This window comes from Orcinus orca, chromosome 18 (genome assembly GCF_937001465.1).
Source record: "Orcinus orca chromosome 18, mOrcOrc1.1, whole genome shotgun sequence".
Taxonomy (NCBI): Eukaryota; Metazoa; Chordata; class Mammalia; order Artiodactyla; family Delphinidae; genus Orcinus; species Orcinus orca.
Window position 1 is genome coordinate 71,214,497 of NC_064576.1, and position 18,743 is coordinate 71,233,239.

General features: G+C 39.2%; 1 protein-coding gene across 5 annotated transcripts in view; it reads right to left on the reverse strand.

Annotated features, from left to right (window-relative positions):
* Positions 1-4,354: 4,354 nt before the first annotated feature.
* The window catches only part of USPL1 (ubiquitin specific peptidase like 1), a 39,729-nt gene continuing 25,340 nt past the window's right edge, over positions 4,355-18,743 (reverse strand). For all 5 annotated transcript variants that reach the window (XM_004285505.4, XM_049701120.1, XM_049701122.1 and 2 more), the window contains 3 exons: positions 15,999-16,124; positions 9,624-9,781; positions 4,355-7,699 (listed from right to left, as the gene is read on the reverse strand). In XM_004285505.4, the coding sequence (XP_004285553.1) occupies positions 5,799-7,699; positions 9,624-9,781; positions 15,999-16,124 (2,185 nt within the window). In that variant the 3' untranslated portion in view covers positions 4,355-5,798. The remainder of the gene's footprint in view (positions 7,700-9,623; positions 9,782-15,998; positions 16,125-18,743) is intronic.

The window sequence follows — 18,743 nt, forward strand, 5'->3', positions numbered from 1 at the left end:
ATCTTTCCTTACCTTTCAAACTGCCCAAGAGGCCAATCCCAAGAGAAAGGCTGTAATTGGAACTCAGGATCCTCCCAAACTCCTCTCCCCAAGAGATCCCATCACAACCTGCACTCTTGTTTAGCTCTGTCAGCCTATGAACTCCGATCCTCCCAGGACTTTAAATTCTAGACCTAATCTCTCCCAATCTCTCACTCCATCCAACACCTTAGCCACCCCCCCTAGCGCCTTCTGGAGTGCATCGTCTGTCACTGACAGGACTCTCCTGTCCCCAACTTCTGTAAACAGTCTCTCCCTTCCTTTGTGCTGGGTGAAACCTGAATAGCCCTGTCAAGTGGTGGCTGTTTTATCTTCCTGGTTCCCTGCTGTTATTTCAGCCACGGTTCCCCCATCTTCCTTATAACCCTCCAGTGCCTTTAAAGCACAAACGATTAGACTGAACCCCCTGTGTTGTTCCTTTTGCTGTCATCCGCCCTTTTCATGGTCTCCTGCCTTTCCCTGAGGGTTTTAGCTCCTGGCTTACTGTATATTTCTTTCCGCCAGGACTCCTGCTGCCACTTAGATGTCTTTGCCGCCCACAGAGACTATCCACACACCGTCCTGGCTTCTTGGCTCCTGTATCTCCTCACTTTTCATGGACTTCTCACCCAACCTTGGCCTTGCACTTCCCTTGTCATTCTTCAGACCCTGTCATCACCAACAACTGTACTGTGTCTGAAAGCTCAGTTTCAAGCACACCACTGTCTAGCCAGCTTACTTCCTCCATGAGTTCCATTCTGGCATTCTTTGAACCCACCTCCAATCCACTGAGATCTGCTACTACTTTTTAGTTTTTATTTTTAAAATTTAATTTTGATTTTATATTGCAGTATAGTTGATTTACAATGTTGTGTTTCAGGTATAGAGCAAAGTGGTTCAGTTATACGTATACATATATCCATTCTTTTCCAGATTCTTTTCCCATACAGTGCCACCACTTTTTTTGTTTTTGTTTTTGTTTTGCGGTACGCGGGCCTCTCACTGTTGTGGTCTCTCCCGTTGCGGAGCACAAGCTCCGGACGCGCAGGCTCAGTGGCCATGGCTCACGGGCCCAGCCGCTCCACGGCATGTGGGATCTTCCCAGACCGGGGCACGAACCCGTGTCCCCTGCATCGGCCGGCGGACTCCCAACCACTGCCACCAGGGAAGCCCGAGTGCCACCACTTTTTAAATGACCATCACCTGTCCCATGTCCCTACCTCCCTCCTTATCCACCACTATCATCATGTTCCTTTCCTAAAACCTGAACTTTTCTCTTCTCTGTCCACTTTGTCTGACAATACCTCCAACTTTAGCTGACTCCAACTGCCCACCTACTCTCTGTCCTGCACCTGAGCAGCACACGTGATTGCGGACAAATAAACAACCATCTTAGCTGGTCTCAGTAGAGTTCATGACCATAAACCTCTGGAGGGCTCTCAGCACTGCCTAGCGAGCCCACCGCATGTCCCTATTCAATTAGCTCTGGAGACTCAAGCCTCTCTTCCTTGATCTTCAACCCCTCCTCCCCTCACGCCCTCAGCTGACTTTACTATATCCCCTGAGAAAAGAATCACAGGACCTTTCTTATCCTCTAATCATCAAATCTCCTAACGACTGTACCTATATACTTTGTTTTTCCTAGTATTAAAATGGATAAACTCTTGGCTCTTAAGGTCACACCCTCCTCCTATTTTGGATCTCATCCCAGAGAAATGTGCTCCTGCAACTGTCCCTTTTCTCATGTACAACAACTGTTGTCTCTCTCCCTGGAACACTCAGCCTCATATAGAAACATATTATGACATCTCCCATCTTAAAAACATTAACAAAAACCTTGACCTCACATTCCGCCACCAGGTGTCAAGTGAATGTTTCAAAAGAATGTAGACACACTTGAACCTCTCAGCATAGTTTAGATCATCTCAAAAGAATGTACCTGTATCTGCCCTTTCTCACCATCCCTTTTCGCTTGAACCCATTCACACTTATTCTCACAGCTCCACTGAACTGTCCTGGCTAAGTTACCAAGGATGTACGTCCCTGTTACCAAAGCCAATGTCAAGTCTCAGTCCTATTTCTCTACTTCCCAGCAGCACCTGACAAACCAGCAGCAGATCTGATAGATCTTCCCCTGATTTTCAGGACACCACTCATCTGGTTTTCCTCCTAACTGCCCCTTTTGTTCCCCGGAGCTGTTTTAACTCCTTAAATGGCCCCATCCTGTATCATGGCATTAAACAGGATCCACGCATTTATAATTCTTAGAAGAGTGTCTCCAGCGGCGCCCTCTCCTGAGGCCCTGCAGATGCACTTTCCTATTAAATTATCTCTACTTGGAAGTCTAATAGAGATCTTATGCCTAACGCATCCAAAACTGAGTAAGTTCTTTCCTTTAAATGTTCTCCCTCCCAAGTCTGTCCCATCTCAGTAAATAGCGCAACCCATTTGTTCAGGCAACAAACTCTGAGGTTTATCTTTGCCTCCTCTTTCTAGCCCACCTTCAACCATCAACACGACCTGTTGGCTCTGCCTTGGAAAGGCAAGTGACCCAGCTGTTTACCACCTCCACAGCGGGTCACCCTGTCTTAACTGAGACTGTTATAGACTAGCACTTCTATTTCTGACCAACTGCATTCTCCACACTTCAGTGATCCTTTAAAAACTAGACCGTGGGCTTCCCTGATGGTGCAGTGGTTGAGAGTCCGCCTGCCGATGCAGGGGACACGGGTTCGTGCCCCGGTCCGGGAAGATCCCACATGCCGCGGAGCGGCTGGGCCCGTGAGCCGTGGCCGCTGGGCCTGCGCGACCGGAACCTGTGCTCCGCAACGGGAGAGGCCACGACGGTGAGAGGCCCGCGTACTGCAAAAAACAAAATAAAAACTAGACCGTGTTATTCCCTTGCCTGAAACCTTCCAGTGGCTTCCCGTTTTTCTCAAGCACAGACAAGGTCTTTACTGTGCTCCACAAAGCCATACGTGATCTGGCTTCTGCCAGCCTCTCTGATCTCGTTATAATTCTCCTTCCCTTGCCTCACTCTACTCAAGCGCACTGGCCTCTTCCCTGTTCTCGATCCTGCCAAGCACCCTCGCTCCTCAGGACTTCTGCTCTTCCTGGAATGCACTTCGTCCAGTCACGTGGCTAAGTCCCTAACTTCACTGAAGTACCTGCTCAAATGTCATGTCACTCCAAGCAACCTTCCAAGTCCACTCAGTCTAAATTAGTCCTCCCATCACTCACCCACTTTTCTCCATAGCATTTAGTGCCACCTGACATTAGTCAATTGTCATTATTTGAAGAGTCTATATTTGTGAATTTGCCTACTTGCCAAAATTGATTTGTAACCCTAAAAATCAATACTTGCAGTGCTCTTGTGGTCATTTATGGACATGTACACAGCAATGACAAATCTGAAGCCCTTGCAGTACATTTGGTCCACGCCAAATGTCAAGGCTCTTGACACTGGTACAGATCAGTTGGCGTGGACCAAATATGCTCGTGGACATTTTGGATTGGACCAAATTTCAAGGACCACTGGCGTGGACCAAATGTCTTATGGACGTTTTTTGTCCTTTTCGTTGGTTACTTCACTTGTTTAAAATGGCCCCCAAGTGCTGTCTAGTATTCCAAAGTGCAAGGAAGGTGTGACATGCCTCATGGAAAAAAACATGTGTGGGATGAGCTCCATTCAGGCAGGAGTTACAGCGCTGGTGACCTTGTGTTCAATATTAATAAATCAACAATATATACTACATAAGGTATCTTTAAACAGAAACACACAAAAAACATTTGTTGATCAGGTGACAAAAATATTGTGACCAGAGGCTCACAGGAACCTAACTGTATTCCCGCAGGAGCAGTGGCCCAGTATTTGCTAATTCAGTGTTTGTGGTGACTTGATACAACAGAAGTACCGCAAATAACAGGAGTCAACCGTATGTATCCCCTATTACCACCCAACATTATATATTTACCTCCTTGTTTAGAAGGCAAATTACTAAAAGGCAAGAATTTCCTTTTATTTATTTATTTATTTGTATTGCCTTATATCTGAGGTTTACAACAGTGCTTGGCACTTAGCAGAAATCTAGAAATGGTTGAATGAATAATAACAAGTAAAGGATGGATAAGCAATTCCTCAAAGAAACTCAACTGGCCAATAAAGTTACAGAAAATATTCAACCTCACTAATAATCATGGAAATGTAACCAAAACCAGTCAAGGTTTTTTCCCCCTTCAACGCTACTACCTGGTGTTGGTGAGGGTTCGGCAAAGCCATGCAAACAAAAAAGTGCATATTCTTTGACCCAGAAATTCCACTCCCAGAAAATAAAACTTGGATCTGTGAAAATTTTTATCAATAAGGATAATTAACAATAACAAAACAATACAAATCACCTCAAAATATAAATTGGTGAAACAATGGTAATACACACAATGTAACATTATATAGCTATCCAAAAGTTGTCAAAAACTAAGATGGAAAGATGCTCATTAAACATTAACACACATCATTAACAAACAGGTACAACAGAATCTCATATTTATTTCTTAAAGTCTAAATGCATAAAAATATGAAAATGTTTGCAGTAGTTATTACCACTAAGTGTTAAGATGAATGCTCTGAAATTTTCTTGGTGTTTTCCTGTATTTTCCCAGTTTTTCCTTACAATAAACATGACTTTTTACTTCTGCAATCAGAAAAAAGGGAGGGGGAGGTTTGGGAGTAATTTTGACAAATCATTTCTGCAGTACTGAGTCCCTAACAAAGTATTCTCCCCCAAGACTGCCACCTTCAAACCTTAGTTAACTCTGCTACTAACTCAAATCACTACAGCAGTGGTACTGTTTGGGCACCCAAACTTTAAATGAAGCTAGAGGTAAAACATATATTAAGTTCAAGCACTGTAGTAACCACTCTATACTCAATCCCAGCTCTACAACTTACTAGTTCTGTGCTGTTTCCTTATCTGTTAAAAGTGATAAGAGTACCTTGCTCACAGGAATGTTGAGGTTTAAATGAATTAATGTTTCATTTATAGTAGAATCCAACATAGGCAAGCCTTACATGCACTGGCTATTTCTCCCAAAATATAACTGCTAGATGGTGTCCCACTTTGGTTACAGAAATAAATGTCTTGGGGGAGAAAGATGATACTTATAATGTAAACTCTTAGCACATCAACACAAAAATAGGTTACTTTTTCCTGTTACAGATCAGTTTTTTGATCACCTAACATTATATGAAGTTCTAGTAACAAGTTTCCTGCCATCTTTTGTAAAGAGAGAAAGAGGAAACAAGTTGTATGAGGGGAGCTTACATTCTACACCACTCTACTGGTAGAAGAGACAGGCTGAGACTCTTACGTAAGACCACAAAACCACTAGCAAAACAGTCATGTGTTCATGTACCATATACAATGACTTAAGTTTGTATCAACTGGTGTTTTGCCTGAACCAACATAACTAAAATTTAAAATGTAGAAATTTAATGTACCCAACTGTACAGACTGCCAGAAACTACAAACTACTTTTCATTTTTAACATTTTGAAATCCTCACTCTCCTACAAACACAAAATGAAGCCAACAAGGAGAACAAATTCTTCATCATTTAAACTTGTGAAACAGATCGTATGCTTTGTGGGCATAACCAAAGGTAAAACCTTCAGTAGCTTACGTTTTGTTCATGACAAGGCCAGTGTGTAAACACTATCTAAAAACATAGTAAATTTTCCCAAGAGTAATAATAAATATTAAACTAAAAACAGTTACCAAGCATTCAACAATTCTCAAACAGATAGTCATCAAAATGAGGGAAGTCTAACGTGTCACTTGCTAAAGAATTTAACGCTGAAGTAGAAAAAAATTCATCAAAAATATCAGTCTTCATGGAATTTTCCGAGTTCAATGTTGTAACATAGGCATTATTTGTGAGTGAGTCTGGCTGAACTTTGCATTGATTTTTCTTAGTGGGGCTGCAGTAATTATGGTCCTGTCTCAGATGAATGTTTTGGGGAATACTGTTTAATTCATTAGGTACTGGTGCTGGGATATGATTATCTCCCATTTCTAAGTACCTAAAGTCAGCCTCCTCATTTTCTGAGAGCTCTGTTGAAACAACCGTTGTAGGGGACAGTAATTCTGCTAAAATTTCTTCATGAGTTTGACTACTGTATGAGGAAACGCCAGGAACTGCAGGGCATCCAGATTTACCATCGGCAATATCAATTTGATGTTGTAGTTCTTTTAGCAAGTCTTCAATTGATTCACAGTCATTTGGAGATCCACAATGGGACATAGGTTCTAAATTTTCACTTGGAAGTGTTCCATTTTGGGGGGAAGACATAAGAGCAGCTAATTTCTTCTTTTTTGCCTTAAGTTTTTTAAGAAGTTTTAGACGAAGTTTATGAATCTGACCCTCAACTGAGTCTCCACGGTTTGCTGAAGAAACACCATTTTCATTTCCATGAGAATTGTGGTTGAGGTGAGCTCCACATGAGGCATTTTCACATTTCTTCAAAACTTCCAAATCACCATTACCATCAGCAGGGAGAGTAGAAGCTGTGCTAACTGGTGATGGATGGCTTGGTGCAGGGTTGCTAACTGGAGGAGGCTTACCTGCACAGCTGTGAGCTTCCCTGGATGCCCAGTTACCCTTTTGTTTTGTACCTTTAGTTTTAAAGCCACCAAAATTACTTGCCCCCTTAACTGAAGGCTGCAAATCAGTCACAGTGTTTCTACTATGAGCTGAAACATAAAACGGCATAAAAGAAACACCCTTGCTTAATAAGCCTTTAACCCAACTTCCCACAAATGGTTTTTTCTGATTTTCCTTCAGAAATGGATTCTGTGACAGCTTAGCTGTTACGGTTTGAGAAGACGCTGCAGTTTCTTTTTCCTTCAAATCAGACACCTGAGATGTAACATGTTGTTCTGGTTGTAATTTCTCAGGTTTTGGTAAAAGAGATTGTTTCGATGGAGCATCCTTCTCTAGGGCAACTGGACCCTCAGTTTCTACTGAGTTTACTCTCTGTGTAAGGTCAGTAGCACGAATATCATTCACAGGCTGAGTAACGACAGTATCTTCTGTATTCAGCTGTACTGATGGCACATTTGTATTTACAAGCTGAGATGGAAAGCTTAAATCCACAAACTGGTCTTGGGTAAGCTTGTCCTTGCATGGAGCCGATACTAAAGAAGCCATTAGTGACGCCTGCGATTGCAAAGTATGTGTTTTGACAACCCCTGCGTTCTCTGCCACAGGTTTATTTTCTAATAAAAAACCTTCAGAGTTAACCTGTATTTCTTCACATGTCAAAGGTGAAATATTCTTGTCGACCAAACCTTTCAGACCTGAAAATAAATGATGTTCAAAAGTTACGGCTTCATCCTGTGAAAGAGTATTAGGAGCAACTGACACTTTTGTGGGGTGAGTTCCTGAGGACATTTCAGCCGAGGCAGCATCACCTACAGAACACAGTGCTGGCGAGACTTGATTCTCATCTCCGAAAGCGTGCTGATCATAAGTCTTTTTAAGTGGGCAGCAGGCAGGTGCTTTATCTGTCATTTGGGATGTTTTTCTTTCCCAGATAACAATATGTACCTCTGAAGCAGGAACTTGAAATTTCTCATGCCTTTCAGAACATGGGCCTTTTAAGTCATCACATTCCAGCCAACTTCCTGGGGGATGGGGAAGGAAAGTGAAAGATGTTAGGCATTCAAAAAAACCACCATCCTGGGTTAACTCTCTTCCGGCCTTTTTAACCACTGTATCACTGGATATCCACCAAAGGAGAATGCTTGAAAACATGGCCTTATCCTTATGTCACCATTTTTCTCTGCCATGTTAAAAGTCCTTACTCGGATAACAAAAGTTATACACTAACATCCAGAAATGTGAAAAACTCAGGTAGTGTTTACTCTTTTCTAAAATGCCCACAAAAATCACGACAGAAGTATCTTTAACTTCTGGAACTTAGAATACAGTACAGTATCACCTAATATATCTAACAATATTAGAAAATAGATTAAGTTTTTCATAATATAATGAATTTTCAAGATAAATGAAGCTTGTTAACTCAAATGCCAACACTTAATTCAATTCTTATTTCATTTCTTTTTGGGGTTAGAAAAAGAAGCTTTAGGTCTTTAGGTGTCTGCTCTTATTTTATTTCTGAGCTCCTGTTTTCTCATTTGTCAAGTAGGAATGAGATGATGGTGAAGGGAAAGAGGTTAATGTCCCTCTACACACCAAAAAAACCCCAAACAAAGCCATCTGTTAAGTTTATGTGCATACACCCTTATAAACTATCTGAACCCACCACTTTTTATCCTATACCCATTAAACTTTGAGAATATTTTCTTTGCCTAGGTCAGTGGTTCTCCACCACACATACACATTAGAATCATCTGACTAATATTTGGGCTGAATTCTCAGAGACTGATTCACTGGTCTAAGAGAGAGCCAGGATGTTTTTTATAAGCTAACCATACAATTTTTATATGCTGTCAAAGTTGGAAACCATCTAACCTCTTCTACCTGAAGCAGACTTTTCATTCTCTAGAATGCAATAAAAAAGTAAAATAAATTTTTTCTAAGTTTTTTTATGTTATTGAGAACCACTTCCCCCTGCCAATTCTGAAGAAGGGTAAAACTTTAAGGTAGTAACTATATTTCTAACATGAGTTTCAATTTGCAAAGTGCAAATTGATGACACGTTATTGTGTCATCTAACCAAACCATCCCCAGGAAGAATATATCAAATATGAAAAATTTCCTAACAATTGTAAATGGAAAAATAGAACAAAATCAAAGTGACCCCTTCTCAATGAACTGATATAACACTTTAAGGAGACTGAGTTATCTTGTCTAAGACAAAGTGAACATCGTGAGGGGAAACAAACTCAATAATAAACCACATTAAATATACAGAAGGGAAAAAGCAAAATTCATGAGCTGTACTAGTTAACCTTGTACTGAAAAGTTTAATTATTTAAATAAAGGTTTTACCTTGACTGTAGCTGTTAGCAAACTATGGATTTCAGATATTCTATTTCACAGTGAGAGAAGGTTACATAGTCTGCAATGTCTAATAGTCTTAGAAATAGATGTTTACTTTTATTTATATTACTAACAATTGCAAACTCAGCAAAACTTATTTTATTTTTGTTCTCAACTAAAAAACCTCCAGAACAACGTACTTTCTTTTTAAAAGAAATACAAGGTTATAGATCTAAAAACTCAAAATTGCCACCATTTTTTATACTGAACATATATTCCTCATGTAATAAAAAATGAAAGCAAAGGCATTAAGTGAAAAATAGCAAACTGTAAACCAACAGTAGTATATCACCTCAATCTCTGTCTAAAAAAAAAATATGCATATGCATGTGTATACCCATAAATATGCTAATATAAACAAGCAAAGTTAAAAGTTAGGAGTGATTCTAAAGCAGAGTGACAGAATAGAGGAGGGGGCAGAACTGTAACAGGCAAGGACAGGAAGAGAGAAAAAAGAACCAAGGCAAAGCCTGTCTTAAAAGAACAAACTACAGTTTAGTGTCCATGCCTATTATCATGAAAGGAAAACGTTTAAACACTTACCATCAGCATCTAAAATCCATGTTATAAAATGATTATTTGCTTGGTACTGAATTACAGAAGTTATTTGATAAAGACAGCCTTCAGAATGAAATGAATAGTGCTGCAAGTCATTATGCGGTAAGCCTTCCACAAAGTGCAACATGAATATGAGAGATACTCTGTGGGAGAGAAAGGTAAGAGAAGTCAAACAAATGTAATACCACGTGTCTGGTTATACAAAAGATGGTCTAAAGCGAGTAAGTCACACATAACATTTTCAAGGCCAACTGCACTGATTTTTCTTGAGAACCTCCAGATGTGTGCCTTAATTAGAAATGGAGAACTCACTCTAAGAAGAATGTAACAGTAAACCCTTCTCAGAATGGTATCACTGACAGTTGGAAGCCATCATGCAATAAGGCTCTAACACAGACCATTAAACAAAAATTGCTCTGTGAGCCAGGATGCTGCTTTGGCTTAAAGAAGATCTCTCGGAAACTACTTCACAGAATCAAAAGAAAAAAATCCAGACCTTTGAGAATTCTCTTCGGCATCAAGTGCCCAAATTAATTGCCTTTGTTAGATGGGACAGGTGATATGTGAAACAAAATAACAAACGTAAGATATTCAAACAAACATTTTAAAAACCGCAACATGCTAATACTTTGGCCTATTTCTCTCAGTTTTCTCAGGAAGTAGAGAGACCCATCAAACTAAAATTTCTACTTAAAAAAGTTTATTTGTGAGGAAGTAGAGAAGAAAATACAACATGATGGTTGATTTACTATAAACTTCAAGACATCCATAATTTCAAAGATACATTTTATTATTACAGTAGCATAACAAACCAGAAAATAGAACCCAAAATAGGCCTCAAATAATTAAATTTAACAAAGCTCTCAGGATTTGCAAAAAATGTTGAATACCTCTTCCCAATATTTAAACAGCTGTCAAAACTTACTTAGCTTACCAAAATTTATTCAGCTGAAATAAACTTGAATCAATGTCCAAAATGCAGATTATTCAAACTGATGAGAGATAATTTGTAAATTATCCCTTGTCAATCTTTCTGTTAGAGAATAATCAAATCTTTAAAACTTAAGTACCGATAAATAAAAAGTCCTGCAAAACCGTCCATAACACTAAACTCTCATTGTTTTTTGCCACACATTGATCTGAGATGCCACTGATTATATAAAATGTACCATTATGAAAGAAGACTGCCAATTAAACTATACCATGCCATCGACTTTTAGATGTATTCCCATTTCAAACATGTTAAGAGGTGAAACTGTGTCTGTGAATCAGTGATCCACAGAAAAACCAGAGATTTACTCTCACAGCTGGATACGCAGGCTTTGGGTCTCTTCAAGTACTAATATTTAGTTCTTTTGGCCTCAAATGTTACCTTTTCAATATATTTGCTGAGGCTAGTTACTAAAACATTCTCTTGTTGATCCCTAGACTACCCAATCTTACTAGTTTCTATGTGAGTTTACACGTGGAAAATGTTAAATAAGCAGCATTTATTTCTTAATGGCATAATTTTAAAACAGTACAACTTAGAAACGTTGGCTTCTTGGAGTCAACAAAATAAAGCAGATGCCTCCTCCTTTTCTAGTTTATTCTCCTTTCTACGTCTCCTAAACCCTAGAAGTCACGGTATTTTCCTACCCATAATTCCAGCTTGTCTCATTTCCAGCCTCTCAGGTGAGGGTTGAAGTTTACCTCTAGCTTGGCAATAACAGATTTTGTTCTCACACTTCTTCCTACCCATAGTACCTTGAGTGTCAAAGACAGTGCTCAGAGCTGAAGAGAGCAAGTCAGGTTCTGACTCAACCATAAGAAACTGGATGGGACAGGTTAACAGAACTGGAACCAAGAGTCACAAGAGATTTCAAGCTACGATCCATTTGTACTCACCTCCCTAACATGAGATTCAACTCCTCCTGTTATAAGGATCTACCCTCAGGAAGAGAAGAAAAAATAGGAAAGAGAGAAAGCAAGCACAAGAGAACTGTGCTAACTGCCCTGCTATACAAGTCAGCAGGGCACACTGAGTCAGCTCCACAAAAAGTAGCCAGTCTTGTGCTAACGGTCTGGAGTACAAGTTTTTGATTTTCAGCCCAACTAATGTAATATAATCATTCATATTTTAGAAAAAGCATATTTAACAATGTGCACATATGTACTTCTGAACTGTAATAATGTAGGCTTTAGGCAGAAAAAAATCTGCAAATGTAATTTTTAAACCTCATTACATTTTAGCTCTATTATACCACTGTTTGAATTTGCAATATGACAAAAAATGAAAAATATGAGTAAAATTAGGTGTAATTCAAAGAATTAGAATTCGTTCATGTTAATTGTAAAAAAGAAAATACATCTTTAGAAAAAATTCAACTGTTCGGGAATTCCCTGGCTGTCCACTGGTTAAGACTCCATGCTTCCACTGCAGGGGGTGTGGGTTCAATCCCTAGTTGGGGAACAAGGATCTCACATGCTGCGTGGCCAAAAAAAAAAACCTCAACTGTTCAACAAAGGTTTACAAACTGTGTTTTCTGAAGGTGGTTCAAGGATCTCACAAATAATGAAACATTTCCTGCCAAACAATGAAGACTTAAATTAAGAAACATAATTTTAACTATTTTTTATATTAGTATTCCATCCAAAATTTGTAGGGGAGAGTGTACTTTATCTGTTTTAAAAAAGTCTGAAAATCATTGTATTAGACAGTTTAACAAAGCTCTCTCTATAAGCACAGAGCAGAAATGTCTTATTTCAGTTCTCCCTAGTCCCCTATCCTTTAGAAATAGTTATTTAAAAAACTGATCATTGTTAAAACTTTAAGTAAGCTTTTCAAATGACAATCCAGGATAGTGTATGACCAGATTCCTAAAGGAGATCGTGGCAGTAATGAGAGGTTCATTTCAAGAGTCTGTGAAGTAAAATTAAATCACATTCTAAGTCTATGTCACCATGCTCTGGATATAATTCCTAAATAATTTACTCAAATTTACTTAAAGAAAAGTAGCAGATTTGGACCCACCAGATTTATCAATGGACTCTTTTTCCAATGGGAACATATAGAGATGGGGATTACCTGAGACAAGGTGCTCAGGGAACACTATTAATTTTTAGAATGCTATAAGATTGAGTTATGCACGATATCATGATGGACCTAATTACTTTTAAGTTATCCCTAAAAGCTATATTAAATTTGCTTCTAAATTCCATTAGATACCAACAACCAAGTTACACAAATTTCAAAGTAAAAAAATTACCAGGGACTTTATAAAGACATTGTCATTTAAAATTTAAGTGAAATTTTACATACTAGTTCAATTTACTTTTGAATACAGTAAATGTCCAAATTATAAATTCTGCTTACAAATTGGCCCATTCACTAGAACTCTAAACACATTTCCCATTGAAACACTGGCTGGATACATTTCCACATCAGAGTATGAATCTTTAATGTAAGTAAAGCAACATATTTGTATAATTAAAAATTATATGTTGCAATACAACAAATTAATAGATCAAACAAAATAGTAGTGAGTTTATCTTCAATGTTAGGGCTTGAGAAAAAGCACTATAAACTGTTATAATTATATATACCAAGAAGCCTCAAGTGATCCAGGGCAGGATGACAGACTTCCAATCCGGCTGCCCTTCTACCTCATCACTAAGGAAAGCACTTCAAAAAAAAAGGATTCCCTGGCGGTCCAGTGGTTAGGACTCTGTGCTTTCACTGCCGAGGGTGCGGATTCAATCCCTAGCTGGGGAACTAAGATCTCACAAGCCATGCAGCACAGTCAAAAAAATAAAAGGGTGGGGGGGGATTCCCTCAAGACTTAAATCTCAAAGCTTGGACCCCAGACAGCCTATGGACTTTTGGTTAAAGATATCTCCACTGTCTCCCCAATCAAATGCTATCAAATGATAGTCAAGGACAAAAAAAGGTAATAAACCAAAAGGACAAAAAAAGGGAAAGGAGACATGAGCAAACGAGAAGACAATAAATACTTAGAAGACAAAAAGCAAACAGAAAAATGGTAACTTAGCAGAATGAATGATGAATGTAGTGACTGCTACAGAGTGGGGATAGTGATGAGAAGAGCTTATATGCCCCAAAGAACCCCTAAAGACTCAATATTGATAGGCAACAGATGTTGAAGAAGGTATGGGTAAGGCCCTGGGCTGAATACTGAGATAGTGACCACAAGTGTGTATAAAGAAGGCTCCGGGGACTTCCCTGGTGGCATAGTGGTTAAGAATACGCCTGCCAATGCAGGGGAACCGGGTTCGAGCCCTCGTCCGGGAAGATCCCACATGCCGCGGAGCAACTAAGCCCGTGCGCCACAACTACTGAGCCTGCACTCTAAAGCCCAAGAGCCACAACTACTGAAGCCCGCCCGCCTAGAGCCCGTGCTCCGCAACAAGAGAAGCCACGGCAACGAGAAGCCCATGCACCGCAAAGAAGAGTAGCCCCCGCTTGCCGCAACTAGAGAAAGCCCACGCACAGCAACAAAGACCCAACGTAGCCAAATATAAATAAATAAAATAAATAAATTTATTTAAAAAAAAAAAGAAGACTCCCATGCAGCAGACCCAGGGAGGAACCAGTATAGATTAGAACCCTGGAGCAGAAGGATAAAAGGTAGCCAGAAGAGAGGTTTCCAGAAAAAAAGGGGGAGGAGAACTCAAAAAACTGTGAAGCATTTGAGTGTTTAGAAAATTTATTAATGGGCATTTAAAGAATCTGGAAAAAAAATCACAATGTATATATAACAAAGCAAGTGAAAACACAGGCAATTAATAATTCCAGGAAAACTAAAGAGTTATAAAAGAAATGAAACATAACCACGTATCCTGCTTGGCTGGAGAGGGAGTATATGTATATTCATAATAAACGATAAGTACTGAAGCACTGATTTAACCAAAAATGTAATCATATTGGAAGGACAGGGAGAGGTTAAATAGAGACGGGGCCCAGGTGTTGGTGTAAGAGCCCTTAGTCCTCAACTACTATAAAAGAAGACTATATAAAGGTGGAATAAGTACACTGTTTTGAAATCTCAAAGTAAATACTACCTTAAAGGTTTAAAAAGCAGATGCCTGGGGCTTCCCTGTGGCGCAGTGGTTAAGAATCCGCCTGCCAATGCAGGGGACATGGGTTCGAGCCCTAGTCCGGGAAGATCCCACGTGCCATGGAGCAACTAAGCCTGTGTGCCACAACTACTGAGCCTGCACTCTAGAGCCCGCAAGCCACAACTACTGAGCCTACGAGCCACAACTACTGAAGCCCAGGTGCCTAGAGCCCGTGCTCTGCAACAAGAGAAGCCAACGCAATGAGGAGCCCATGCGCCGCCACAAAGAGTAGCCCCCGCTCGCCACAACTAGAGAAAACCCGTGTGCAGCAGCAAAGACCCAATGCAGCTAAAAATTAAACAAATGAATAAATAAAATTAAAAAAAAAAAAAAGCAGATGCCTGGAGATGGGGTAGGAGTGGCACTGCTCTTTTTTCCTTTTAAGTCTTGGCACTATTAGATTAACTGAGAATTTATTACTTGGATGATAATAAACCTTTAGGAAAGATTCTGAGAGGTTTCTTGGCACATCCAAGGGCATCAGAAAAAGGTTAAGAAAAGGTTAATGTCACTGGTTCTTTATTACATCAAATTAAACCTCAAAACATTTTCTTTATGTAGAGATAAGGGCAACTGAAAGCAAAGGTTAAAGAGGAGGTACGTGTGTGAGTGTATTAACAAAAGAGAGACAAACTGCCTAAAATGGAATTTACCTGTGAGTTTTTAAAGATATGGGGCTTCTGATAACACTGGAAAAGATAATTCTGATCAGTCCTCCCACTGAGGAAAAAATAGAAGAGCTGGCAAAATATAAAAATGATACATCTGCTCAAGGGCAGCAGAGAGCTTACAAAAGGACGAGGAATTAGCAGGCCGAGGACTGCAAGAAGAGGGAAATTCAGACAGATGAGCCTATGGCTCATCTTTCAATCATCTTAGTTCTTGAAATTAGATTAAGGACATTCCAGAATTCTAATGACTCCAGGCACTTGGCAGAGGTGAGAAAAATGGAAGTTTAATATCCTTAAAGAGAGAAAAAAGGCAAAAGAAGGTAAGACAGTAGGACAGTGGGGTCAGACAATCACCCTAAGTCAGCTCTGCAGTGGTATGTCGCCTGAACAGCTTGCTTATTGGCCAGAGTTCCTGATAGAGAGAAGCATTTTGGCAATTCACAAACATACATTAACTCAAACTTCTGAAAGTAGGTTGTAGTCATCACTTTCAATTCTACACATTAAAAAAAAAAAAAAAGTAAATCCACCTTCATTTTGTTCTAAAAATAGTAGTGCAATTTAAACTCACTTTTCTAATACCATTTTTCTTATCTGTGACTTATTGTTGCAATTGTTACATGGACCAAAATGGGCAGCATTAACTGGGTGCCACTCAGGGATGACGTTTGTAAAGGTGACCAGATTCTTCATACACCTATAAAAAAAGAAGACAAAACTTTGATTAAGTTAAATTCATTTATGTTAACTCAATCAACATTTAAAATAAAAAGGTCCTTTATTTGTTTATTCATACTTTCCTATTCCCTCAAATCAATATATCCATGTTCCTCCCGAATCCTACTCTAGTAAAGCTCTTGTAAGACTCTCCACATTAATTACCTATAGTTTTCCAGCTATGAGATGAAGAAAGCGTTAAGGCAGAGTTTCTCGAGAGCAATACCACTGCTATTTTGCACTGGGTTGTTCTTTGCTGTGCGGAACACTACTGTGCATTGCTGGATACGTGGCCTCTTCCCTGGCCTCTACCCACTAGATGCCAGTAACAGTCTCCAGCTGTAGCAACTAGTTATCTCCAGACATTGCTAAATGTTCCATGGGACAAAAATAGCCCCCCCCACCACCAGAAAAATATTTTTCTCAAAAAATAGTTGAGAACCACTGTTCTAAGGCTTTCAAATTTATTAAGAGCTCATCTCTTACTCAAAAAATTCACAATCTGGCTCTCCATTATTGACAACCTAAAACAAAAAGGGGCATTTACAAATATATACAATCAGGAATAGAGACAACTTAATTATCTTGATCCTTAAAATATAAGAATATCAGCTGCGAAAGAATATTGTTTTCACAGTTTACACAAGTTCTAAATTTGCACTTTAGCCTGAATACTTAATAGCAATAGGCATCTAAAAAGATGATCTTTACAGATGCACACTGTGCCTCAACTAGATCCGCTTCAGTAATATCTTTAAAAGAGCAATTATTTATTATCTAGGAGACACCACCTTCTTCTCTAAACAGTAACAAATACTGGTAAGTTATAAGTGAGATAAGCACAGGCCGTTAAAAATAGATCAGGGAAGCTAACATTTTAAAAGCAAAGCCACATAGAGGTATCAACAAATACACTGACTATATTTCTGCTAAATTCTTAGTTCTCAGAGATAAACGTGAAGTAAAGGCTCCTATTTTTTAGTTAATAGAAGGGAGTTTGTCTCAGCAAGTAAGTGTTAACGCTCCACAGGACATCTGACATTTCTGAGCACTTACTGTGTACAAGTCACCGTGCTAAGCACTCACGTACCAAACAAATCGAAGTGGCAGGTACTATTCTTATCCCCATTTTACAGATGAGGAAAGTGAAATACATCAGATGATAAATGACAGACTTGAGACAGGAATTCAGGGAGTCCAACTCCAAAGACCATGTTTTTAACTGCCTCCAGAACATATCTTCTAAATTAAGTAAGAGCTGTTCAACTGGTGCTAAAAGCAGCAGCACAGAAATGAATGAGTTTGCTGGGTATTCTTCCACCAGATTAAGTGAAAATACTTTTAGTAAAATGCCACTTCATTTTAGCTTTTCCTCTATAACTCCTTTTACTTTTAGAACTAAGAACTTAAAAAAAAAAAAAAAAAGGCAAACCCAAAGTGGTTGGTGGCTTCTGTGCCTTGAGCTCTCAGAGTTTTTTCTATACAGCTCCAAAATGCACTTATCCACCTTGTATGCAAAGCCAACAGATCAAAATAACGACTGAGTCACCGGTCCCCTATTATGTTCATGTTATTTCCCTAACTAACTGGTCTGAATTTGGCCAGAATAAAGATTACTTCTGTTGAGTTCCTGGCACACAGGATATGTTCAATGAAAAGCTGTCAAACAACTGAGATGGGGATTTTGGAAAAGCTATAATGAAGCTGATTGTAATCATCAGACTTGTATATTTTATTTATGTTATTTAAAATCCAGGTGGTGATTAGGCAGTACACCACAGTGAGCAGGAAAGTCTTAGAGAACAGAAAACCTGAGCCTGAATTTTGCCACTTACTAGCGTGTCACCTTGGGCATCAATTTAACCCCTTTAAAGCTTCAGTTTTCACACTGTCAAATGAGGAGAAAGTCAGGTAATTTATAGAAATTAATGACAGAAGACCTAGAAGCAGGTATTTGTTCTCATACTCACTTACACAAAATTATTTAAGTCTTAGGTATGAGTGAAATGCTAACTCTTACTCTGTTCTAGTACTTTCAAGCTAACTGGTGAAAATACAAATGTTTCCTGGTTCTGTAGCTTGGATTCCCTAGAGTGTTCTCTCAGTCCCAACTCTCCTCAACTGATCCCTAAATACCTAAAAATAATCTTGATTAAGATAATGGATATCTAAAGCAATACTTTCCTCTTATAGTTTTATTTAATAACTTTGAGAGACTCCAAATTTTCTAGTTTACTAATAGTTGACTTTCAGAAAAGAGGAAAGGCCAGCCAGCCAGAGACTTTCTCATTTGTGGACAAAGTGAGGGTATCATGCCTGATGAACTTTCTCTCCCTGACTCCTCTTCTAAAACCTAATTTCTCTCCTTATTTATGTGGCAGGTGTATGGAGGCAAGACAAATTTGCAGCTTCTTTCTTCTCCATGCTTCCTCCCAAGTACCAATCTCAGGGTCATGTACAACAGCCATGATCCCTCTAATCCTCACCTAGAGGCATCAGGCAAGTAGAAAGTACGGCTGAGACAGCTCACGTGTGGAAGGATTCTGGTGATGGCTGGTCTTTCATGGGACTAAGGAAAGGAATGGGAAAGCATAAGTTA